The sequence below is a fragment of the Watersipora subatra genome, chromosome 1 (assembly GCF_963576615.1).
Source record: "Watersipora subatra chromosome 1, tzWatSuba1.1, whole genome shotgun sequence".
Lineage (NCBI taxonomy): Eukaryota > Metazoa > Bryozoa > Gymnolaemata > Cheilostomatida > Watersiporidae > Watersipora > Watersipora subatra.
This window is the reverse complement of record NC_088708.1, coordinates 40,181,164-40,207,207: the sequence shown is the minus strand read 5'-3', so window position 1 is coordinate 40,207,207 and position 26,044 is coordinate 40,181,164. Positions and strand designations below refer to the sequence as shown.

General features: G+C 36.0%; 1 protein-coding gene across 4 annotated transcripts in view; it reads right to left on the bottom strand.

Annotated features, from left to right (window-relative positions):
* Window positions 1-8,154: 8,154 nt before the first annotated feature.
* Window positions 8,155-26,044, bottom strand: part of LOC137399999 (uncharacterized) — a 34,029-nt gene continuing 16,139 nt past the window's right edge. The window contains exons 8-16 of one of the 4 annotated variants that reach the window (XR_010979203.1): window positions 24,341-24,533; window positions 23,743-23,898; window positions 22,392-22,550; window positions 17,272-17,430; window positions 11,843-11,989; window positions 10,861-11,092; window positions 9,741-10,323; window positions 9,219-9,325; window positions 8,155-8,482 (exon numbers count right to left, since the gene is read on the bottom strand). Coding sequence is in view for 3 of the 4 variants with exons in the window: in XM_068086291.1 (XP_067942392.1) it covers window positions 8,451-8,482; window positions 9,219-9,336; window positions 9,741-10,323; window positions 10,861-11,092; window positions 11,843-11,989; window positions 17,272-17,430; window positions 22,392-22,550; window positions 23,743-23,898; window positions 24,341-24,533 (1,779 nt within the window). In the remaining variant the exon portion in view is untranslated. Of the gene's footprint in view, window positions 8,483-9,218; window positions 9,337-9,740; window positions 10,324-10,860; window positions 11,093-11,842; window positions 11,990-17,271; window positions 17,431-22,391; window positions 22,551-23,742; window positions 23,899-24,340; window positions 24,534-26,044 lie in introns of all 4 variants that reach the window. The other 3 variants (XM_068086291.1, XM_068086298.1, XM_068086309.1) reach the window with 3 other exon arrangements.

Here is a 26,044-nt window from a genome sequence, read left to right as displayed (position 1 = left end):
ACAATGAAAATCTGCAATGTGTTTTACAGCTAGATGTGTGTAAAATCTAGTGAATATTCTAGATTCATGTGTCTAGATTCATGCATCCGTTCATACCCGTCTATATTTGCAGTTGACGATCGCGCACTTCTGCCGCTGAGCCCCCGCGTCAGCTGACCAGTCTTTACCCGCCGAGCAGTTGACAATCGCGCTCTTGCACTCGCCTTGCAATCAATCGCTTCGCACTCGCAATCAATCGCCTTGCAGTCAATCGGCCCGGCCTTGCAATCAATCCCCTTGCAATCACCTCGCAATCAATTGCCTCGCACTCAATCGCCTCGCACTCAATCACCTGGCACTCGCCTCGCAATCAATCACTTTGCACTTGCAACCAATCGTCTCGCAACCAATCGCCTCGCAATCAATCGCCTAGCATTCAATCGCTTTGCAATCAATCGCCTCGCACTCGCCAACTCATTCATCCGGAAAGCCGCGCCTGGGGACTCTCGCTGTACTCGGGGCGAAAAAGGTCTCCCGTGCATCCCCGAGTGACGCCTCAGTCCCAAGCCTAGCTGTGCTACCCGGCATTGCCCGGGTAGTAAAAAAGTCTGCACAGAAAATTGATTTGTATTTAACATATACCAACATTTGCCATTCTAACTTTCAAACTACATATCATGAAAGAAGTGTTTTGTGTAGTTGAAATAAATTAAGAGAGAAAATAAAACAACTGTAAAGGTTTTCAAACTTTTTCAAACAACTACAACTTTCAAACTTCATATCATGAGGAAAAGGTTTTGTGCAGGACAACTGATTTAAAAATAAATAAAACAACTAAAGGTTTTCAAACCAATGTAAATTTAAAACTTCATAACTTTCAGCAACCTATATCTTTTGATAACGTATAGTGGAATCTCAGTTCTCGAACATAATCAGTTCCAGAAGGTAGTTCGAAAACCGAGTCGTTCGAGATCCGAAACAATTTTTCCCATTAAAATAAAATAATGTAAATTTTAATCCGCTCCAAGGCGAGAAAACAACTTCGGTAAGGTATTTTTTCAACATTTTACACCATAAGCTGTACTTGTACCCGGGTAATAAAAAAGTCTTTTGATCAGAAAATCTATTTGTATTAACATATATAAAAACATTTGCCATTCTAACATTCAAACTACATAGGTAATATGAGAAAACATGATAGGTAATCTATCAAGAGAAAAGTGTTTTGTGTAGTTGAAATAATTTGAGAGAAAATAAAAACAACTGTAAAGTTTATCAAACTTTCTCAAACAACTAACTTTCAAACTTCATATCATGAGGAAAAGGTTTTCTGCCAGTCTAATAAATTTAAAAAAATAAAAAAATTATAAAATGGATTAGATGTAAATTTCAAATAATTAGCAAGTAATAGCTAAATAAGTCGGTTTTGCAACAATTACAATAAAAGATGATACGGCAATGATACCATTAATACAAACTGAGAAAACAAAGCAAAATTCATGAATATGTTGAATTAATAGTAGCAATTCTTGCATAAAAGTGTGTGGGTATAAAAAGGTTACTGTCCCACCAGAAACTATCCATCAATTCTTTGAATATGACAATACTAAAAAATATGACAAAATATCATAGTATTTTGTAGTTGAAATTTTATTAAAACAATGTCTGCCAAAAATGGTTGACTTAAAGAATAATATTAACAATAAAGATTGGAAACTAATCAAGTAATAATAACAGTGATAGGAAAATGAATAATGTTTAAACTTCAAACACGATACTCAATTTATGTTTAAAAGAATGCAAGTTGAAATAATAACAACGATGAAACAAACTTTAAAAAACTTCAAAAATCATAAGAAGTTTATAAATGTAATAAGAGAATTTAAATTTATATATCTTCTATATATGTATATTTCTCAAAGCATGTGAATGTATGTAAATATAAGAAAGTGGAGAATAACTGATACTTGCAATCTTACAGGATAAATCTTACAGTAATCTTACAAATGTTTGTTGTAAAATGTGAAATTAATTACGAAAATCTGATTGGTTAGGTTTAAAAGGAAAGAAGTGTAAGCTAATACATCTAGCTGTACAACCCAGCGTTGCCATTCTACCTAAAACAACTGTAAAGGTTTTCAAACTTACTTTGTCAAACAACTTTTAAACTTCATATCATGAAAAAAATGTTTTGTGCAGGTCAAATAAATTTAAAAAATAAAACGACTATAAAATGGTTTAGATGTAACAGTGAAATAATTAGCAAGTAATAGCTAAATTGAGTCTGTTTTGCTACGATTACAATATGAGATGATTCGGTAATGATACAATTAATATGAACTGAGAAAACAAAATGAAATTCGTGAATATGTTGAATTAATAATAACAATTCTTGCATAGAAGTGTGTGTATAAAAAGTTACTGTTCCACCAACACCAATCCACCAATCCATCAAAACTCTACGACGATACTGGTACGACGATATGTTATGTAAAAATAAAATATTGTAGTGTCTTTGTCTGATCGAAGGTGAGAGAATTTAGATGCTATTCCTACTCGAGATGATACAATTGTCCGCGTGAATGGTAGTGACCTTAACAGCGATTTAGTAATTGAACCTTAAAAAAGCCAGAAATAAAGGTTCACAAAAACGGCATCATGTTTCATAGAGTTAATGAAATTTAATCGCCAAATTCTAATATCGAGAGAATCTATTGTCGATATCGTTTTGTCGAAAACAATTTAGCCCTAATACGTCAAGGACAAAAAAGCATCGCGTGTCATGAAGCTAAAAGAAAGCCATAGAGTTGTAATTATTACGTCATTTTTGTGTGAAAACGGCAAACGATGAATAGGTTATGTATAGAGGCGCAATAACCGGAGATTCTCGTTAATGCGCCCTAGATACCTAGTAGCGGCTAATAGTCCAAAAAGTACGGTACTCTATAAGACGGACAGACAGATAGACAACGATTACCGTTTATATAGTAGATGATAGCCAATCGGTTATATGGCGATAACAGCAAATTGGTTATGTAGCATTGATAGCCAAATTGGTTATATATAGCAATGGCAGACAAATTGATCATATATAGCAATGATAGCACATTGGTTATATAGCAATGATAATCAAATTGGTTATATAGTGCACCCTAAGGATGCGATTTTAATTCATTCCATGGTTGAAATCATATGGTGAAAAAATCGTATGGAGGGGTATAGAAACCATAGTAATTATATAATGCAAACATCTGGTAGAAATAATCAGAATTTTGTACGAGTACTGTACGTACATATTAAAAATTGGTAATAAAATAGTATGTTAACATCAATAACTATAGCATATTTAGTAAATTTATTGGTTAGGATCTGCATTTAAAATGTAACACGTACTGCTCAAAGCACAATGTGCTATGAGCAGTACTTATATGTACGTGGGGAGTTCTTACCTTCAATACAGATGTACGTATAACATAAACTTTGAATTCACTTCAAATAAGTTTAGCCTACTAGACACATACTTAAAGCTAAGTTTTAGTGTGTATTTTTAACTAATTTACTGAATTTTGGCTTTTTAACACTAAAATTTTGTTGCCTGTCAGGTTCTGTCTTTGTTTTTACTATAACGTTTAGCCGACCGTATTAAAACCTTTTTTAACCTAATTCGCTAAGAAAGCCTGAGCTATTCTCGAAAACATTCTGTTTAATGCGTAATGAAGTGGATTTTTGTCAGCAGGTTAAGAAAAGCTGTCTAAACACAGACCTGTTTGAAGGGATCGCAACTCCAACTTTGCTACTGGTTTTAAAAGGAAACCTTTACCATTTTTCACACGAGAAATGCTGGACTGAGAGAAATTTGGTCATCGTGTTTCTTTCAAACGTTGTGAAAATGTCTTTGATGTAGAGCAGTTCGACGTCTTTCTTATTTCGATGTACGTGATAAGCACATCAACTGAAGAATTTGAACTCGGGCGAAAATTTTGTTGAAATAAGATTCGCATGTCGAGGTAAAAAATCATCATGTTCCACTTCGTAAGGCGAACAAATCGTATATCAGGGTAATTGTATCATGAGAGTGCACTGTATATACCAATGACAGCCTAATGGGTTATATATAGCAATGATAGCCAAACTGATCATGAATAGCAAGGATAGCAAAGATAACAAATTGGTTATATAGCAATGACAGCCAAATTGGTTATATTTAAACCAGTGATAGACTAATGGGTTATATATAGCAATGATAGCCATATGGTAGAACATTGTAGATTTTCATTTTTTGTTAATCCTTCACGTGTAATTTTTAGAGGTAATTTTGGTAGTGTACTAGTGCTATTTTTTTGCAAATTTTAGCTTATCACTTCTTAAGATCTTTGTTTCGATTATCTTTAAAGACTTCATTCACAGATGTTAGTGATTTTGAGGCAAAGTAGATGAGTAGTCCAGGAAATGCACAGATTAGGGTGGCGGGTTATCAGGTGGAAAGTCAGGTTTTTCTAACCCTAAGTATTTTCACCGTGGATAATCGCCGGTGTTATTTAATAAACCCTGATATGTACGGTTGTTTCATACTGACAGTTGATAAGTTGTATGTTATAATATCGATTTTACATTTTATAACAGCAGAACATTTTTCTTATTTTATGAAAAGCAAATTTATGATTGCCTTCTTAGTGCCAGTTGCTCAATAAAATGAGATAGATTGTATTACATTTTAGCAGATGCCTATGCAAATGTCAAAATTGTGCTCTTAAAAGGCTCACATGTGTATATTTGCTAACTGTTCGATTCCATTTTATTTGTCTCCAATAAAACCAGCTTGAGTAAAGCTAACATGATGAGTTCTATATAGATATTTCTCAAAGTCCATCCGTGGATTTGTTCGTTAGAAATCCAGCTATAGATCTTAAAATCTCGGAATAAATATTCCGTACCAAAGAGGATTTGATCTCGGACCAAGCCGTTCACCAGTCTTACGCCTAGCCCACAAGACTACGGAAGTCGAAATGCTAGCTTGCCAATATAAGTCATTATATCAGAGCAAAACCTAACTGCTTTACGTGTTACACGGGTTATAGCACAACGTCACGAGAAGCTGTTCACTCACATTATTAAACTGGCTAATAGCCAAACACTCACTACTTCTCATTGTTTTTAAGACAAAAAACTTTTCTCACGATATGTAGTTTGAAAGTTAGAATGGCAAATGTAATATGTTAAATACAAATCAATTTTCTGTCCAAATACTCTTCTATTACACGGGCATCGTCGGGTGGCACAGCTAGTTATCTATAAAGTTCTACTAAGTGTTTTTGTGTCTTGTCATAGTCTAGTTTTAGTTGATGTGTATGAGCGCTGAACATACTTGAAAATATACTAGCCGTGCAAGCCAATTTCTCACCAACAAAAGCTGCCTTCAATCCATCAAAGTATTTGTGTACTTGAGATTTGCAGAAGTTTTGTTATGGTATGAAAACAAATTCAATGGGAGCTTCTTTCAAAACTTATGCATTACCTTTTCATGACTGAAAACATTTTCCCACGACCAAACAAGCGAAGCGATTGATTGGGAGATTTATAAATGCACATGTGCACACAACTCCCGAAATATTATCCGTTAACGGCTGTCACCAAACCCTTGCAACGAAATCCTATCAACAAATTTAACTATTTTTCAGTAAAGTCGTTTAAGTATAATAATGATACAAAACGCATATAAACCTATTTAAATATGTTACCAAGCCTTTGAAAGGTTACGACAAATTCCTAAAACTAACCCATCTGATCGGATTATACACAAATAGACAGATTAATTTGGACAAAAATCGCCACAAAACGCTTGAAAAGCTTGGTTTAATAAAGGTTAAGACCAGAAATTAAAACGCCGAGCGACAGAAAATAGAACGATAAAGTCATGCGCATTTCACGAAAAATAACGTGCATATTTCACCAGTCGATAGCATTGTCGAAGGTTTCTGTAATTACCATAGGAGTACTGAAACCGTTTCATTTTTGCCGATTTCAAAGTAACTGACATTTTAGACTCTTGAGTACTTCGGTATTCTAACTGATGTACAACGCAGTGTAAGTAAAGGAAATGACGATGATATTTTTTTCTAACGATTCTTATGAGATTTTAAGATTATACTTATGAGATTATAAAAACTATGACGTTTTTAAATGTACAAAAATTGTGTATTGGTTTTATATTATTACTATATTAATAATATTGGTTATTCTAATAATATCAGTGCATTTTACTTGAAATATTGGCCAATATCGCATTTCTCCTATTGCAGGGAGAGAGATATAAACATATAATCTTTTCCTTTCATTATTGCTGTTTGTTGTATATAATAACACCCACACCCAGCACATTACAGCTACCATTGCAGTTATCCTATTGCACTGCAGTGCCATTTTACAGCTAATATTGCATTTCTCAACCAGCAGTACCCTTTCTTTTTGTCCGATATCACTTTGGTCGTGGGCTGTATGACTGGGGAATTTCTAGTGTAATTGAATATTTTTGTTGTAATATTAGCTCACTTTCTGCAGACGTTAATTTGATGGTTGATTCATTATTAATAATCACATTAGGATACCATTGCTTACATAGTTTTAACAGTCACTTTAACAGTCGTTTTAATGATATTCACTTAACTGTGTGAAGCTTACCAAAGCATTCTCATGATGAAATATCAGGACCAGATCATTTGGTGCAATAAAAATGTGATGATTTTTGTATACAAGTGTTGTCTTAATTAAAAGAGCAATATATAAGAAGATACATTGTGCAAGAGACTGTGTCTAATGTTACCTGTTAATATTTTGAAAAGAAAACAGGTTGTTGAGGAAAACATGTTGGGAAAGATCAAACTATTCATTCGACAGATTCTTAGATAGGAATCTGCTTTATGAAGGAAAAATTCGGATGCGTAAATGGGATGGAAAATGCCACCTATAAAATAAAAATTTTGAACACATTTGAACTGTTGTGACAAGATGGGATGAATCATACACAAAAGTATATTAAAAAACAGGAAGTAGTCAAAAAATTTTGCATAGAATTCCAAATCTATGCAATACATGTGAGCACAATTGTGTGAAAATTAGGAACTTATCATGCAAAAATAGAGACGGCACCTAATTGTATAGCAGTCACTAAAGTTCTACTAGCTTTTACTATAACAAGAGCCGTGTCTGTCTTTATTATAATAAGAGCCGCGTCTGTCTTTACTATAATAAGAGCCGTGTCCGTCTTTACTATAGTAAGAGTCGTGTCTGTCTTTACTATAATAAGAGCCGTGTCTGTCTTTACTGTAATAAGAGCCGTGTTTGTCTTTACTATAATATGAGCCGTGTCTGTCTTTACTATAATAAGAGCCGTGTCTGTCTTTACTATAATAAGAGCCTTGTCAGACTTTACTATAATAAGAGCCGCGTCTGTCTTTACTACAATAAGAGCCGTGTCTGTCTTTACTATAATAAGAGTCGCGTCTGTCTTTACTATAATAAGAGCCTTGTCCGTCTTTACTGTAATAAGAGCCGTGTCTGTCTTTACTACAATAAGAGCCGTGTCTGTCTTTACTATAATGAGAGCCGTGTCCGTCTTTACTATAATAAGAGCCATGTGCGTCTTTACTGTAATAAGAGCCGTGTCTGTCTTTACTATAATAAGAGCCTTGCCCGTCTTTACTATAATAAGAGCCGTGTCTGTCTTTACTATGATAAGAGCCGTGTCCCTCTTCACTATAATAACAGCCGTGTCTGTCTTTACTATAATAAGAGCCGTGTTTGTCTTTACTATAATAAGAGCCGTGTCCGTCTTTACTATAATAAGAGCCGTGTCCGTCTTTACTATAATAAGAGCCGTGTCTGTCTTTACTATAATAAGAGCCGCGTTTGTCTTTACTATAATAAGAGCCGTGTCTGTCTTTACTACAATAAGAGCCATGTCCGTCTTTACTATAATAAGAGCCGTGTCTGTCTTTACTATAATAAGAGCCGTGTCTGTCTTTACTATAATAAGAGCGGTGTCTGTCTTTACTATAATAAGAGCTGTGTCCGTCTTTACTATAGTAAGAATAGTGTCTGTCCGAGGCCACAGATAGAACGTTAAGGCCTTAGCTAAATGTATGACTAAAGAACATCAAAGGTACAAATATTTAAGGATAATTTGAATTTCTTGTTTATTGTAACAGAAATCTTATATGAAAAAATCACAGAGTTGAGCCAAGGTATGAATGAATATAAATAGTGTAGAGATTAAAAATAGTCATTGGATTGTGTAAGTGCTATAATAAAGTAAGATAAGATTTTGACAGCGCTTATGTCTGACTATTGCACAGTAGTCAGCGGTTACACTAATACTAACACTAGCACCAAAACAATGCTGAAAGATAAGAAGGCGTAGAAATATAGAGCATAGGGTAGCACCTAGAATAAGTGAGTAAAACAATAGAGCAGTGCTAGGCTCCTGACTTCTTGCTTTTAACAGTATCTAAAAAATAAATTGCATGGTTCAGTTGTGTAAACGCTGTTGAGTGGTTTTGCTAGTCTTGCGATACAGATGAGGTTGACAGGTTCACAGAGGAGAGAAGGGATGAAAAGGCCAATTGAGGACAGGGGCTTTTAATTTGGTCAAAATATAGTTCAGGTGGTTATGACTGACATTAATGAAAGATTGAACTTTATGAACCCAAATTATGGATGGATGCATCAGCTGGTTAACCACTCTGGCAGCCTCGTTAAATTCTCTGAAAAATGAGTAACAACAATCTTTACTATAATAAGAGCCGTGTCCGTCTGTCTGAAACCAAGCTAAGAGCGCTAGTAAAAAGATTGCTGCGCATAGGCATCAAACCCAGATATCAGGATTGCCAGCACCCTACCAGCTGCATCACTTGATCCATACACCTTGCTGCATCACAGAATAATTGTGCACATACTTATTACAAATGACGTGTTGTCATGGCGCACGGGACTGTCAGAGTACTAGTATTGATAATAGACATCTGCTAGCTTAAATAGAGAAGAATTCACAACAATGACAATAACTAGGCATATTTTGACAATCATTATTATTGTTTTAAAAGCATTAATCATTAGTTTTTAAGGCAGCTACCGTATTTTGGACACGGCACAAACATGGTTAATAAGATAACTCCAACAAACTTTAGTTATCTTACCAACTGACAATGTGTCCTAAAATACAAAGATAATTTGTGGCCAACTACCTTTGTTGATAATCTCTCCAATCCACATAACCAACGATGGTGCAGCTAGATGTGGCGTTCTCACCTTTTCTCTACCTCCAAGAATCAATAATTTGTATGGCTGTTGCCTGTGAGGGTCCTGCAAGAGCAGCGTATGGCAGTACGGACACAAGACACTCCTGAGCCAAACATCATAAGGAGTGGGAGAAGCATGTTCAGCGGTGAACGTAAAAGCCAGTTTACATATAGTCTCAACAGACATATTTGCAAGGTAAATTTGTTTTCACGAAGCAGATTATCAGCAACAAGTACTCAATTGTTGATAGGTTCTGCAATCATAGTCATTGCAGTTTTTCAAAATGATTAACTGTTGAAATTTCATTCACCCAAAGGAAGGTTCTAAAAAGCAGCAATTGATAAGAGCAGTGAGAGATAAAAACGTTTGCTCATTCGTCAGAAATGCGAAAAAAGGAACTCGATTCATAAAATTATTACCCATAGTTCTTTATGATGATTGGCAGCTAATCACTAAAAGGATTACACTACCTGTGTGACGGGAGATTCCTCATCTGGCAGACATGGTATATCCTCCAGCAATTGTTCAGTCCAAGCGTGGCTGGCCTCATCTATGTCAATATTACGTATCGTGCATGTTTCGTTGACCGTTTCATCACTATAAGATACAACTGTGCCAGGCAGCTTAACTTGGTCTTGTAGACAGCGATTGCCATCATGCGCCATGTCCTGAATACTATCCATTGACCTACTTAAACGGCCATAGCCAAGGTTCTTGTGATATGATGGGGTGATAGGAGGCACAGTAGCCCCAATTCTCACAGCTATTGATAATTCGTCGTAACTGTTGATAAAGGCAAGATTATCAAACATGAATGAGCCTTTGGATAAAGTTTTAGAATCTTCTAGCAGCAACTCTTCGCTACTAGAGCATAAGTAACTTCCTACTCCATAGTCACTAATACTGCCAGCAATGCTTCTCTTAGGCTGAGGAGAATAGGTAAGGTTTGCATTGCCATCCCGCATAAGGTTTTGTAGCCGAGGCTTTGATATTCTTTTGCTGAGGTCAGTAGATGTCTCCTGACCAGAACAGATGGGAACAACTTTGTTACTAAAAATGTAACAAAACGATTTGATTTGGTTTGAAATTTTTACAGATTGGCTTCTATTTCAAGTCAAAGTTACTGCTGATGTGCGGAAGTATTTTACACATAAGGCTACTTCTTATGGAACTAAAGAATTTACATCACTAGTTTGCTGTTTGTTGGAATATAACCACTGTGTTATAAACTTTCTCCAAATAGATTAAAATGAATCAATTGAGAAAAGCCACAAAGAGAAAAAGTATGAATGATCAAAAGAAGACTGGCGCAGTCAGGATGTATTTTCTTTGCACGCAGCGATAACATTATAGAAATAGCAATATGAGTTTATACATGCATCGCAAAATGTGAAAAGCGCAACAAAGAACTTGAGAAAAACTGCTAAAATCTACAGAGTGTGAAATGTATAGATACAAAAAGTATAAACAGATAAACTGAAGTACGAATTGGGGAGGCAGAAGGATGAGGAAGGCAGAAGAGAATTGAAGGGAAATCCGAGTAGCCAATAACATTTTTAACGCTTCCCGATGTTCATAATGACTCACTTGAACATGAATGGTGCATGTGAATGAGGATATGTTGGCGTGGTTGTTCGAGGACGATTTGTTTTCATCCGAGTTTGTTCTGATGCATTTCCTATGGCTGGCAAAGAGTGAGCTCGCTCATTGGTCGCGTAGTGGGAGTAGATATGAGGAGAAATTAGTACAGATGCATGGTGACATCTTGGTAGAACAGCTGATGCAAATTTTGTAGCCGCTTTCTTCCAGATAAATGCATCTGTACAAATAGAAAACAATTTATTATTTACTCTGTCAAGGGAGACAATCAGAACTAATCTACTACTTGTAAGATTGCACACCGAGTTAACTGCGTGCTAGTTTCTAGCCAACTTTCAAGTGAAATTCTAAAACAGCTCGCATTGCATGTGTCAAACGAATTTTCCAAGTAGCAAATAAACCATTAACTATTCCAAGACTTTTTTTCAGCCACAATAAAAAACTTCTTGGCTAATCACAAGGTTTCCATTTGTTGAAAACAAAGCCATTAAACTTTAATAAATATTAACAAACTTTAATAAATATTAACAAACTTTAATAAATATTAACAAACTTTAATAAATATTAACAAACTTTAATAAATATTAAAAAACTTTAATAAATATTAACAAACTTTAATAAATATTAACAAACTTTAATAAATATTAACAAACTTCAATAATTATTAACAAACTTTAATAAATATTAACAAACTTTAATAAATATTAATAAACTTTAATAAATACTAAAAAACCACTATTGGATAAGCTTACATTTTATAACAACTTTTAAATTCATACTATCTCCTGGCTGTATAGATATTCCATGACTATAATGCTGCCTCAAATAGAATGAGTCCACAATGAATCGGCGAGAAGTTATATAAAACTTATCAAGGATTCTTTTGCAAACGGTTTCAGTTGCTAAAAGCAATACAATATTTTGCAACACTCATTTAAACTTGCTAAATAAAATCATAACTAATACAAACCAATTTTGTATTCCCATACTGCAGTTGAAAGCCCATTCTGTCCCTGACCTCCTAAGATAAACAATGAGTCAGCCAGTTTGACTGCAGTGTGGCCATAGACAATTGGATTGTTAGACAAGGCTTTTATCTTAGTCCAAGTACAAGAAGCTACAAGAGGCAACGAAATGCTAGCTTCTCCAACATGAGTTGGCAGAGACATGTGTGATATAAGATTACTTGTTGTCATCTAAAATGATGTGTGATATAAGATTACTTGTTGTCATCTGATGATATGTGTGATATAAGATTACTTGTCATCTGATGATATGTGTGATATAAGATTACTTGTTGTCATCTGATGATATGTGTGATATAAAATTACTTGTCATCTGATAATATGTGTGATATAAAATTACTTGTCATCTGATGATATGTGTGATATAAGATTACTTGTCATTTGATGATATGTGTGATATAAGATTACTTGTTGTCATCTGATGATATGTGTGATATAAAATTACTTGTCATCTGATAATATGTGTGATATAAAATTACTTGTCATCTGATGATATGTGTGATATAAGATTACTTGTCATTTGATGATATGTGTGATATAAGATTACTTGTCATCTGATGATATGTGTGATATAAAATTACTTGTCATCTGATGATATGTGTGATATAAGATTACTTGTTGTCATCTGATAATTTGTGTGATATAAGATTACTTGTTGTCATCTGATGATATGTGTGATATAAGATTACTTGTCATCTGATGATATGTGTGATATAAGATTACTTGTTGTCATCTGATGATATGTGTGATATAAAATTACTTGTCATCTGATGATATGTGTGATATAAAATTACTTGTCATCTGATGATATGTGTGATATAAGATTACTTGTCATTTGATGATATGTGTGATATAAGATTACTTGTTGTCATCTGATGATATGTGTGATATAAAATTACTTGTCATCTGATAATATGTGTGATATAAAATTACTTGTCATCTGATGATATGTGTGATATAAGATTACTTGTCATTTGATGATATGTGTGATATAAGATTACTTGTTGTCATCTGATGATATGTGTGATATAAAATTACTTGTCATCTGATAATATGTGTGATATAAGATTACTTGTTGTCATCTGATGATATGTGTGATATAAGATTAATTGTTGTCATCTGATGATATGTGATATACGAGGTTACTCGTTGTCATCTGATGATATAAAGAGTAAATAACAACCTAATACTCGTACATTCATTTTTTGATGTTAATTTGAGCGCTATCATCGACTAAAATTTTGTCGTAAAATATGGCAAAAGTTTGCATACTTTTACACTTCAGAGTGGCATGAGGTAGAGCTTAGCCTATGCCACTCTGTTACAGTGTATCAGTAAGGTAAGGTAGAGCTTAGCCTATACCACTCTGTTGCAGTGTATCAGTAAGGTAAGGTAGAGCTTAGCCTATACCACTCTGTTACAGTGTATCAGTAAGGTAGAGCTTAGCCTATGCCACTCTGTTGCAGTGTATCAGTAAGGTAAGGTAGAGCTTAGCCTATACCACTCTGTTACAGTGTATCAGTAAGGTAGAGCTTAGCCTATGCCACTCTGTTGCAGTGTATCAGTAAGGTAAGGTAGAGCTTAGCCTATACCACTCTGTTACAGTGTATCAGTAAGGTAGAGCTTAGCCTATGCCACTCTGTTACAGTGTATCAGTAAGGTAAGGTAGAGCTTAGCCTATGCCACTCTATTGCAGTGTATCAGTAAGGTAGAGCTTAGCCTATGCCACTCTGTTACAGTGTATCAGTAAGGTAAGGTAGAGCTTAGCCTATACCACTCTATTGCAGTGTATCAGTAAGGTAGAGCTTAGCCTATGCCACTCTGTTACAGTGTATCAGTAAGGTAAGGTAGAGCTTAGCCTATGTCACTCTGTTGCAGTGTATCAGTAAGGTAAGGTAGAGCTTAGCCTATGCCACTCTGTTGCAGTGTATCAGTAAGGTAAGGTAGAGCTTAGCCTATGCCACTCTATTGCAGTGTATCAGTAAGGTAGAGCTTAGCCTATGCCACTCTGTTACAGTGTATCAGTCAGGTAAGGTAGAGCTTAGCCTATACCACTCTATTGCAGTGTATCAGTAAGGTAAGGTAGAGCTTAGCCTATACCACTCTGTTACAGTGTATCAGTAAGGTAGAGCTTAGCCTATGCCACTCTGTTGCAGTGTATCAGTAAGGTAAGGTAGAGCTTAGCCTATACCACTCTGTTACAGTGTATCAGTAAGGTAGAGCTTAGCCTATGCCACTCTGTTGCAGTGTATCAGTAAGGTAAGGTAGAGCTTAGCCTATACCACTCTGTTACAGTGTATCAGTAAGGTAGAGCTTAGCCTATGCCACTCTGTTGCAGTGTATCAGTAAGGTAAGGTAGAGCTTAGCCTATACCACTCTGTTACAGTGTATCAGTAAGGTAGAGCTTAGCCTATGCCACTCTGTTACAGTGTATCAGTAAGGTAGAGCTTAGCCTATGCCACTCTGTTACAGTGTATCAGTAAGGTAGAGCTTAGCCTATGCCACTCTATTGCAGTGTATCAGTAAGGTAGAGCTTAGCCTATGCCACTCTGTTACAGTGTATCAGTCAGGTAAGGTAGAGCTTAGCCTATACCACTCTATTGCAGTGTATCAGTAAGGTAGAGCTTAGCCTATGCCACTCTGTTACAGTGTATCAGTAAGGTAAGGTAGAGCTTAGCCTATACCACTCTGTTGCAGTGTATCAGTAAGGTAAGGTAGAGCTTAGCCTATACCACTCTGTTACAGTGTATCAGTAAGGTAGAGCTTAGCCTATGCCACTCTGTTGCAGTGTATCAGTAAGGTAAGGTAGAGCTTAGCCTATGCCACTCTGTTGCAGTGTATCAGTAAGGTAAGGTAGAGCTTAGCCTATACCACTCTATTGCAGTGTATCAGTAAGGTAGAGCTTAGCCTATGCCACTCTGTTACAGTGTATCAGTAAGGTAAGGTAGAGCTTAGCCTATACCACTCTGTTGCAGTGTATCAGTAAGGTAAGGTAGAGCTTAGCCTATGCCACTCTGTTGCAGTGTATCAGTAAGGTAAGGTAGAGCTTAGCCTATACCACTCTATTGCAGTGTATCAGTAAGGTAGAGCTTAGCCTATGCCACTCTGTTACAGTGTATCAGTAAGGTAAGGTAGAGCTTAGCCTATACCACTCTGTTGCAGTGTATCAGTAAGGTAAGGTAGAGCTTAGCCTATACCACTCTGTTACAGTGTATCAGTAAGGTAGAGCTTAGCCTATGCCACTCTGTTACAGTGTATCAGTAAGGTAAGGTAGAGCTTAGCCTATACCACTCTGTTGCAGTGTATCAGTCAGGTAAGGTAGAGCTTAGCCTATGCCACTCTGTTGCAGTGTATCAGTAAGGTAAGGTAGAGCTTAGCCTATACCACTCTATTGCAGTGTATCAGTAAGGTAGAGCTTAGCCTATGCCACTCTGTTGCAGTGTATCAGTAAGGTAAGGTAGAGCTTAGCCTATACCACTCTGTTGCAGTGTATCAGTAAGGTAAGGTAGAGCTTAGCCTATACCACTCTGTTACAGTGTATCAGTAAGGTAGAGCTTAGCCTATACCACTCTGTTGCAGTGTATCAGTAAGGTAGAGCTTAGCCTATGCCACTCTGTTGCAGTGTATCAGTAAGGTAAGGTAGAGCTTAGCCTATACCACTCTGTTACAGTGTATCAGTAAGGTAGAGCTTAGCCTATGCCACTCTGTTGCAGTGTATCAGTAAGGTAAGGTAGAGCTTAGCCTATGCCACTCTGTTGCAGTGTATCAGTAAGGTAGAGCTTAGCCTATACCACTCTGTTGCAGTGTATCAGTAAGGTAAGGTAGAGCTTAGCCTATACCACTCTGTTACAGTGTATCAGTAAGGTAGAGCTTAGCCTATGCCACTCTGTTGCAGTGTATCAGTAAGGTAAGGTAGAGCTTAGCCTATACCACTCTATTGCAGTGTATCAGTAAGGTAGAGCTTAGCCTATGCCACTCTGTTACAGTGTATCAGTAAGGTAAGGTAGAGCTTAGCCTATACCACTCTGTTGCAGTGTATCAGTAAGGTAAGGTAGAGCTTAGCCTATACCACTCTGTTACAGTGTATCAGTAAGGTAGAGCTTAGCCTATGCCACTCTGTTGCAGTGTATCAGTAAGGTAGAGCTTAGCCTATGCCACTCTGTTACAGTGTATCAGTAAGGTAGAGCTTAGCCTATACCACTCTGTTGCAGTGTATCAGTAAGGTAAGGTAGAGCTTAGCCTATACCACTCTGTTACAGTGTATCAGTAAGGTAGAGCTTAGCCTATACCACTCTGTTGCAGTGTATCAGTAAGGTAGAGCTTAGCCTATGCCACTCTGTTGCAGTGTATCAGTAAGGTAGAGCTTAGCCTATGCCACTCTGTTACAGTGTATCAGTAAGGTAAGGTAGAGCTTAGCCTATACCACTCTGTTGCAGTGTATCAGTAAGGTAGAGCTTAGCCTATGCCACTCTGTTACAGTGTATCAGTAAGGTAAGGTAGAGCTTAGCCTATACCACTCTGTTGCAGTGTATCAGTAAGGTAGAGCTTAGCCTATGCCACTCTGTTGCAGTGTATCAGTAAGGTAGAGCTTAGCCTATACCACTCTGTTGCAGTGTATCAGTAAGGTAAGGTAGAGATTAGCCTATGCCACTCTGTTGCAGTGTATCCGTAAGCATGTCACGTCATCCTATTTCAAGAATAGTCAACCCTGATAAACTTTCTGGCAATACAAAGCATCATTGTACATCTTTCATGAACCTAATTATTTTGTTTGATAATCATTCTTTTTTGTGAAAGCCAAAACCTTTCATTTTAAAGTACCTAGCGTGATGGGTAAAATATGAAGACTAGCCTATTTTTACACAATTGTCTTCTCCTTCATGAAATAAAAAATAGACATCAGGTGTTGATCAGTCTAAGATTTTAGCTTCAGTTCTTCATTGTGATACCTTCATGTGGAAACAGGGTTTTCAGTTTCTATTTGATCTTTCGGATCAGATTAGAAACTGTCATAAATGAGCAAACCTTGTCTTAACCATTGGACAATGTCTAAATTGACAGATTCATTACCGAATAGCAATTTCAAACTCATTATGTATGTACATTATGTATGTACATTATGTATGTACATTATGTATGTACATTATGTATGTACATTATGTATGTACATTATGTATGTACAATGCATTTATTTAGTTTAAAAGTTCATTAGAGCGATGATTTTTATATTTTTAAGCTTGTAAATCTCTCTAGGCTTGTTTGTCAGTGATAAATTCCCACTTTAGATGTGTTTCAATTAATGTGAATATTAATCAATAATCGCATAAAATAGGAAAGTTAGCAATAAGAGGAGAGATCAATCACACAGACTTACAGAAGCTCCATGACCACATATCTGTGACTGGGTTAAGGTTGTTCACTCCTCCGACTATGATCATAGAGTTATTGTAAAGTGTAGCGGAGTGATAGTGTCGAGGTGAGGGCCGGTTACCTTGACCTGAATCTCCACACACCAGATGCCATTGTTCATCCACTATCAACAGAACTATGCAAAATAATGCTTAGGGGATAGCGGACTAATGCTAATACTACTGCACAAAGGCTATAGCAACAAGGCAGTGTTTACATCAGCAATACAAATAGAAAAGGGTTTTATATAAAAACTGCAACTGCGTGATGATTTAAACTCAATTCTTCACAACCGAACATAGCAACATATTACATGTATATAGTACATGGTAATATGATGGTAATATGATAGTAATATGATGGTAATATGATGGTAATATGATGGTAATATGATGAAACTTGATACATAGCAATATAGCGCATATCATCTAATATCATATCAAACTAACTGATTATTAGGATATTGGTTCAGATCGACACTCATATAAATTGAAAAAACTATGAAACGAATGACATAAGGAGTTGTTTACTTTTCTAATGCTGGTTAAAGTGAGAGCAGAGACAACTTCATATAGTATATGCCATAGTCATATAGCATAAGCACATGGTAGTATAGCATACAGCATTATTGGGCAAAGTGCGGCTCTAGAACCGCATGCAGCTCTTTGCAAATTTTGTTGCGGCTCTTTAGCCTCCGTGAAAATTCAAATTCTTTTCACGTATGTAAAAATATCCTTATAATATACTGTACAAAACTACATGCATTGTGATGTATTAGGCTTATTTAAATGTGCACTATTACTGCATTATATATAGCCTACACATGCATCTTGAGTCATAATTCATGACATCATGCACATGTAGCTTTTCCAGTGTAATAACGTCCATTGCTGACCTAATGAGGACAAAATTAGAATGCTCCAGAAATGTCTATCAAGAAGTCATTTCATCATGATTTCATAATGTTGGCTTATATAAGATGCTGTGTCTTAGTTGAACATGTCATTTGCAATTAAGCTAATTAATGCAGTGGGGGTAGCGATGGCATCTTCAACAAAATGTACTATTTCCAGAGTTACAATGGGAGCCTCACAAAGTGAACGAATCTACAAGAGAATTCCAAGATGAGTGGACTATGGAATATGTGTTCATCTTTAGGCATGGCAAACCGCAATGTCTGTTGTGCCAGGAAATGATCTCCGCTAACAAGAAGATGAACATCAAACGACATGATGCGACGAAGCACAGAGAGTTCACCGGAACATTTCCACTGGGATTTGTAGCTAAACATCAAAAGCTAGATAAACTTCAAAAATCACTAACGTTTTCAGAAAACATGCTAGCTTCTTTCACAGCTGCTGATAAACGTGCTACAGAAGCCTCTCTACGAGTGTCAAAGATTCTAGCAAAAGCAATGCTACCCTATTCTCATGCTGAGATTGTAAAGAATGCGTGGTTGAGGCTATGCAAACACTTTTTCCAGATAAGCGTGATGTGATTGGTAAGTCAAGGCAATACCACTTTCTAGGAAATATGCTACTGGTAGAATTGGAAGCATTAATGATTATCTGGACTTTGCTAACCCATATAGACCAGGTGGATTACTTTTCAATCGCTATTGATGAATCTACTGATATAATGGATGTAGCTCAATTAGCAGTCTTTGTAAGGTATGTAGGCTACTGTGTGTACACTTACAATGGGTAATGCCATTTTTACCATGCAGTTACAAGCTGAAGTCATACAAGTGCATTTTAAGAGACAGTAAAGAGAGAACACAACTCCAAATAGAAAAGGATGAACCATTTTATAATATTTGTTTCAAAGTGACTAGCCCACACATTTATACTACATGCTTCTTTATAAAGCATCAGCATGTTTCTTTATAAAGCATACTATTATGCTTTAGTCCTATACCCTGTGTTGCAGATTCTTTGATGTGAAGAAATAAAAGCGGAGCTTCCTACTCTGGTTGGATTAGAAGGAGAAATCTCTGGCCTAGCTAGCTATGATGCCCTCGTTAAAGGACTTGATAATATGAAGATACCTCTCCACAAATGCATACCTTATCTATAATGAGTATTAATGACAGATGGCGCACCAGCCATGGTTGGAAGAGAGCAAGGTGTCATAGCTAGATTGAAGAAGGATATGCCATCAACGCTAGCTAGCATTCCAATGCATCATTCACCAAACTGTTTTATGTGGAAAACTAAATGATCACTTTCAACAACTAATTTGTAAAGCTATGAAGATGATCAACTACCTCAAAAGTCAATCAGCTCTCAGACACAGAAACTTAAGGAAGTTTCTCAAAAAAAAGCGATGCCACTTGTGAAGATTTACTAACATACAATAACATTAGACGGCTAAGTAAGGTAAATGCTTTGTCGAGGTTGTGGAGTATTTGTCAGGAGCTAACCTCATTTTTAAATACATGCACAAGCCTGATTGCAAGACAGTTTCAAGAGATGATGAGCTTTTCTAAAGATATGAGTGACCTTGCCTTCCTTGTTGGCATCTGTAGCCATTTGAATGATCTGAACCTCAAGCTTCAAGGGAAGAACAAGACTATCATTGATACATGACTAGCTGTTCAAGCCTTCTCCCATAAGTTGGAGTTGTTTCTGGTGGATGTGCAAGATGATACGCCTCACTTTCCTACTCTAAAAGCATTTTTAGATGAAGATGAAAAAATGGCCTCTTGTACAGCTGATTACACTCACTTCATGGAAAAGCTGCAACAAGATTTTAACAATCGATTTAGTCAGTCTCAATCTTTGACACATCATACAAATCATAAAAGGCAAAGCCTAATGGAGAGTGGGTTACTTAGTTGTCATTGAAGAGTGTTAATGTCTCATCTCTGCAACTGGAGTTGTGTAACCTCAAAGGCACAGATATACATGTAGATGAAATTGAGGAGGGCTTCTATTTGAAAGGTTCAACAAAGGCTGAATACCCACAGCTTGCTCAACTAGGAAGATGGTTGCACACTGTGTTTGCTGCCACATATATATATATATATATATATATATATATATATATATATATCGGCATAATCATGTCGCGGGTGTTGTGTATAGAAGTCCATGTGACGAGTATGGCCTTAATAAACCACAACACTGGTGGGAAACTCCTGGTAAGGTCAATGAAAGTGATCGCGCTAAGATGCTCTGGGACTTCTACATTCGGACTGACAAGCATGTCCTAGCAAACCAACCAGATATAGTGGTGGTAGACAAGGAGAACAAGAGAGCTATTATAATAGATATAGCAGTACCCAATGACTACAATATAGACAGCAAAGAAAAAGAAAAGGTAGAGAAATATCTCCCTCTTGGAGAAGAGATTGAAAAATGCTGGGATGTAAGAACAACTGTAATCCCAGTAGTCATTGGGGCACTGGGCGCAATAACACCGGCGCATAAAATGTGGCTTGCCCAAATACCAACAGCAATCAATGCAGGTGAGTTGCAGAAAAGTGCGCTTCTGGGAACAGCTAAGATCTTGAGGCGAGTGCTCAAACTCCCAGGTCTCTGGTAGGAGACCCGAGTTAGCGCAGTAACTACCACCCATACGGGTTAACCGGGGTGAGGCAACAATTATATATATATATATATATATATATATATATATATATATATATATATATATATATATATATATATATGTGAATCAGCATTTTCATACATGAATAATATCAAGAGCAGGTTGAGATCTACTTTGACTTAGGAACACTTGTGTCAGCTCCTAAGAATAGCATGCTGCAGTAGAGAGCCAGATTACCAAGAGATAATGAGCAGCCATAAACAATTTCACGTATCTCACTAAACTTTAAGTTATACAAAGCTCTTTAGGCTTTACTTCAACATTATTCAATGCTATTGTAAAAGTATTCTAATAAATAAATTTAATTGCAATACAACTACCAAACTTGTATTATCAGTATGAAATGTTATACTGTAATACACATATTATGTGGCTCCCAAACATCTTGCAACTTTGAAATTTGGCTCCTTGAGAAAAAACTTATCCTACCCCTGGCATACAGTATACCACGTGGTAGTATAGCATATATCACACAGTAGTATAGCCTATATCACACGGTAGTAAAACATATATCATATGGTAATATAGCATATAGCAAGTATAGCATAGATGAATGTTCGTAGACTGAATTGATGCAAAAACTATTGAAATACTTACAGGTGGACTAAATTATCGACCCATATTCACCTTTAAACAGACCAAAAATAATTCATGGAATCCAAAAAAATCTTAAGCATGCCCTTTACGGCATTACCTGGAGTGCATTAACTGATAATTTGATGCACTATAAACTGACCAATACTACATTCCACTGAACAGAAACATGAAGAAGTCGAATCTATTTGATTATGTAAGATGCTCTCTATAGCCAGCCAGATGCTGAGCTTATTAGCTAAAGTCTGCTAAATCTTTGTCTGCACTGAGTGAGACGTACAAGTACATAGATACAGAAGAAATATTATTAATAGTAGAAAATACGTTACTGTAATGTGGTGAGTATATCCAAGCAAAAAGCCAACCCAGTATACAAAATCAATCTTCTGTCAACTAGCTAACCGAAAAACTATTATAGGTGAGGAATAATAGCTCTATTAATAAATACCATCGCTCACTAGAGCAGGGCTTTCTGATTGGGGTGCTTGTAAGGGTGCGACCTGTTGTTAGCGGAGGAGGGGAAGGAGGGGGCAGACGAGGGGGAGAGGAGGGGGCAGACGAGGGGGGAGAAGCGAGAGAGAAGGAGAGGAGAAGAGGGAAAAGAGGGAGAAGAAGAGGGAGTGGAGAGGGGGGCGGGAAAGGAAGGGGGAAAGGAGGGGGAGGAGGGAGAAAAGAGTTGCTAAATTGCCCTCATCAGTCGTAGGGAGCGCGGCAATGAAAAGGAAAGCAATGCACTTACTGGATTTACGCAAAGTCATTAGTATTTCACAATTTACTGACTGACAGGTTTTCTTTAATTAAAAACTGCATCAACCCTCTTGTTCGAAATCAGCTCAAATCCAAAGCAATTGTCATGTCTAGGCAATTTTGGGTACATACAGATATCAAAGGACCACATTAGCTCTGATGATCCCAGTATGTCTTCATAGCCACCAAAAATGTAAATGTTTCTCTCAACCATGACAGCTGTATGTCCTTTTAAACAGGCTGGTAAAGTAACCTCACTCTCACATTCCCAGTGGCTCCAGGTGTTTGAGGCTACAAAGGGTGATATGCCTAATATGACTGAATTTTCTAGACAATATATGGTATACATGTATACAATACAGTGATATCGTGAATATTTTAACACCACATCATTAAATTCATGGATTTTGAGCGTTGGAAGTCCAGGCATTGTTCTCAACAGCTATAGCACATTTCATGAAATAAGGTACTATAGATGCACATAGTGCCATACAGCTCTAAAACTTCTGTGAATACTTGATTTTAGGTAGTAACTGCAGGTTTTATTATTTCCTTCACACTATTTGGTGATATAGGAAATTTAAGTACAGAAAATGCAAGCCTTTTATCAAAGAAGATAACTACAAATACCTAATGTATCCGGCTATGAATATTAAACATTTAATGAGTACATTTTTATATTAGGAAAACAGTAGCTTACTTTTATATATTAAAATTTATAATTTGTGCAGAATAATATAAAAATTTATATTTTTTTCCACAAATATACAAACTCACTAATATACATAATGATATATGGCTATATAAGCTTATATATATAGGTATAAGTAGTTATCTTATGTTTATGTTCAAAAGTAATTCTACGTTTAAACTTAAACAAAACAAAGTAAAATTCATGATTGCAACCACAAACTTGTCAAAATAAAAATTAAATTCATCTGACAAAGCGACGCAGCCAAACAGGTTTGTAGTGATAAAAAATTTGACTTTCCAGATAAGTTTTAGTCTATAGCTATATATAGATATGCAGCTACATATAGATATGCAGCTATATATAAGTGTATAGATTTTTATAGCATTTTGTTGATATATGTAGCTATATATCTATGGTTTGAATATTACAATTGATAACAAGTGTCAAAGTGTTTAGCACTCCAGTCTCGTAGCCACAAGAACTTTTCAGGATTGGTTTAAAGTCTGGCCTCGAGAGCCTCACAATCCTTACACGCTGCTATCACCAAGATATGAAATGATTGTAAATCAACTGCTTTACAAACACTGGTACTACCATTGTTATACAGCAACCTCGGGTACACGCGTGAGACATAACATACTTGGAGTTACCTCATCCTAACACCAGAAATAGTGATTACAGCAATTTGCTGCCAAAAAGAGAATGCTAAAACGAGATTTGAGACTAATTATATAAGTACGCATTATGATTATATATTATATGTAACATAATGCATATGGTGTGATTTACATGTATCAAATATCCAGAGAGGAGTCTCTCCATCCACAGCCATCCTGGATATACCACCAAACACGTATATCTTGTGGCCATATGAGACCATGGTTTGTTCTTCCAATGATGGAGGAGCATCTCCTGAGGTGTTCAATCTTGTCCACATCTCTGTAACTACAATATAATGGAGGTTAGAGGATAGCGACTCTGTTTGCTGCTCAGATGTGAACGTAACACTCAGTAACGCGTCATGATTTGGATAACAGCCAAGTCTATCTCCAATTATGATAGCTGTTTCTTTCGCAGTTAAGTGTGATTTTTTGAACTTTTAGTTTACCCAATCATTTCCAAAAACCAACTACAACCAAATGATGTGCTATAGCTAGCACACCAATGATTTGTCAATCTTGTATTTAAAAATCCTACATACAAAAAACATGAGGGTAATATGCTTTGTTTTAGTCGGGCTCAGAAGTTCAACAGCAAAGTATTTTGACTAACTTGAGTTGTAATAATTGGCTGAATAGTGTGTACATGCTGCCAAAATGTAAACAAATTATTTGTAAAATTTAAAACACATCTTTGCAAAAATACAAGATAGATAGTTTCAACTTACGTAAATTGAATTTCCAAAAGTCATTAATAAGGTAACTGCCTTGCCGGCCACCGAGCATGTACAGATGGTGTCCATTCACACATGCGCTGTGTTTATAACGAGAGCACGGTACTTCTTCCTTTCCTCGAAACGAGATAGCAGAGCGCCATGAAAGGCTGAATGGTTTTTGCAAATGGTGGGATGACTCATGCTCCTAGAAGCAATATAAGTTATCCGCTGAAAACTGTGAAAAAGCATTAGCTATAAAGTCATTAGTACTCATTCTGATGTTTAGCTTCGGTATATTGCGCGCATGTTCTAGATGGCATGAGCACCAATGTCAACATATTGTCATTTGTTAGTAGAATACTTGCACCATCCGCGTCTCACCGGTTAAGTACTTTATTGCTTTAAAAAGCAGTGTGCATAAGGTGTTGTGAAACAAACATCAGAGTTGTTTGCACACTTGTGAAAAAGGGAAAACAATTCACAAGATCTGGCTTTTGGATTTGGAGACATAACGAGTGAACAACTCCTTGTTTACTCGTTCCGCATCCTTCAGGCTGATAATTGCAACACATATCGTACAAATAATATTGCATTTAAAAAAAATTTATTTAAGTAAATAGTTCTGATAATCTATATATATATATTTCTCAAAGTTTGTGTTTGTATGTGTGTCTGTGTTTGCCCAGCTATTAATAGCTATTAATAATTATCTTAGAGTTAAAATTTCACATTAAGATGGATTTGAACTGAAGTAGATTGTAAGCGAAAGTTTCACAATCTAAACGTTCTACAACTGAGCTATAAAAGTCATCTAGATCAAAGACATTACCATATACCATATAGCGTAAGCACACGCTAATTAGTTTACATTGCGCCCACAAGTTACGATGCCCCTGTTAAGAAATATTTTGGACGTAAGTATATGCAACACGATGCTTCTTCGTCTTTTCATTGTTAGGGCTAATTTGTTTCGCAGCATGATATCAACAACATTTTGTCTCGAAATTGAAGTTTGGCAATTTGTGTACTGATTATATGTTACAGATACTGATATATGTTGCTCGCCATGGCGAGTTCAGCGTTATCCGTTATGATAAAAATGAAATCGCAAACAGATAAATGATAAAATTTTAGCTAAAACTTTGATGTTTACTAAAATTAAAATACACACTAAAATTTCCTTCAAGCATGTGTTTAGTAAACTAAATTCATTTAAGTTAGATTCAGTGTTTATGTTACACGTTTGTCTCGAAGGTAATAACTCTCCACGTAGTACATTGTAATATTATATTATCTTGCGGATCATAACAACAAAAGCCACTATAGTAATTGTAGGTACTTATAGTTACTAAGGTTAACATATTAATTTGTTACTATTTTTTAATGATGAAAATTTTTACTAAGAGGTGATTGCATTAGATAATTACTACGGGTTTCTATACCACTCTATGTACGTCTATAGCCTACAATATTTTCGCATGCCAACCCTGGCAGGCCAACATTGAAGCAAACTAAAATCGTATAATAGTTCATGTATACCAAATAATTTTTCATTGTAATCGTAGAAAACAGATTATATTTAGCCATTACTTGCTAATGATTTCACATTTACATTTAAAACCTTTATATTTTTATTTTTCTTTTTAATTTATTTTAACGAAACACTTCTTTCATTATATAAAATTTAAAACTTATAGTTGTTTGAAAAAGTTTGAA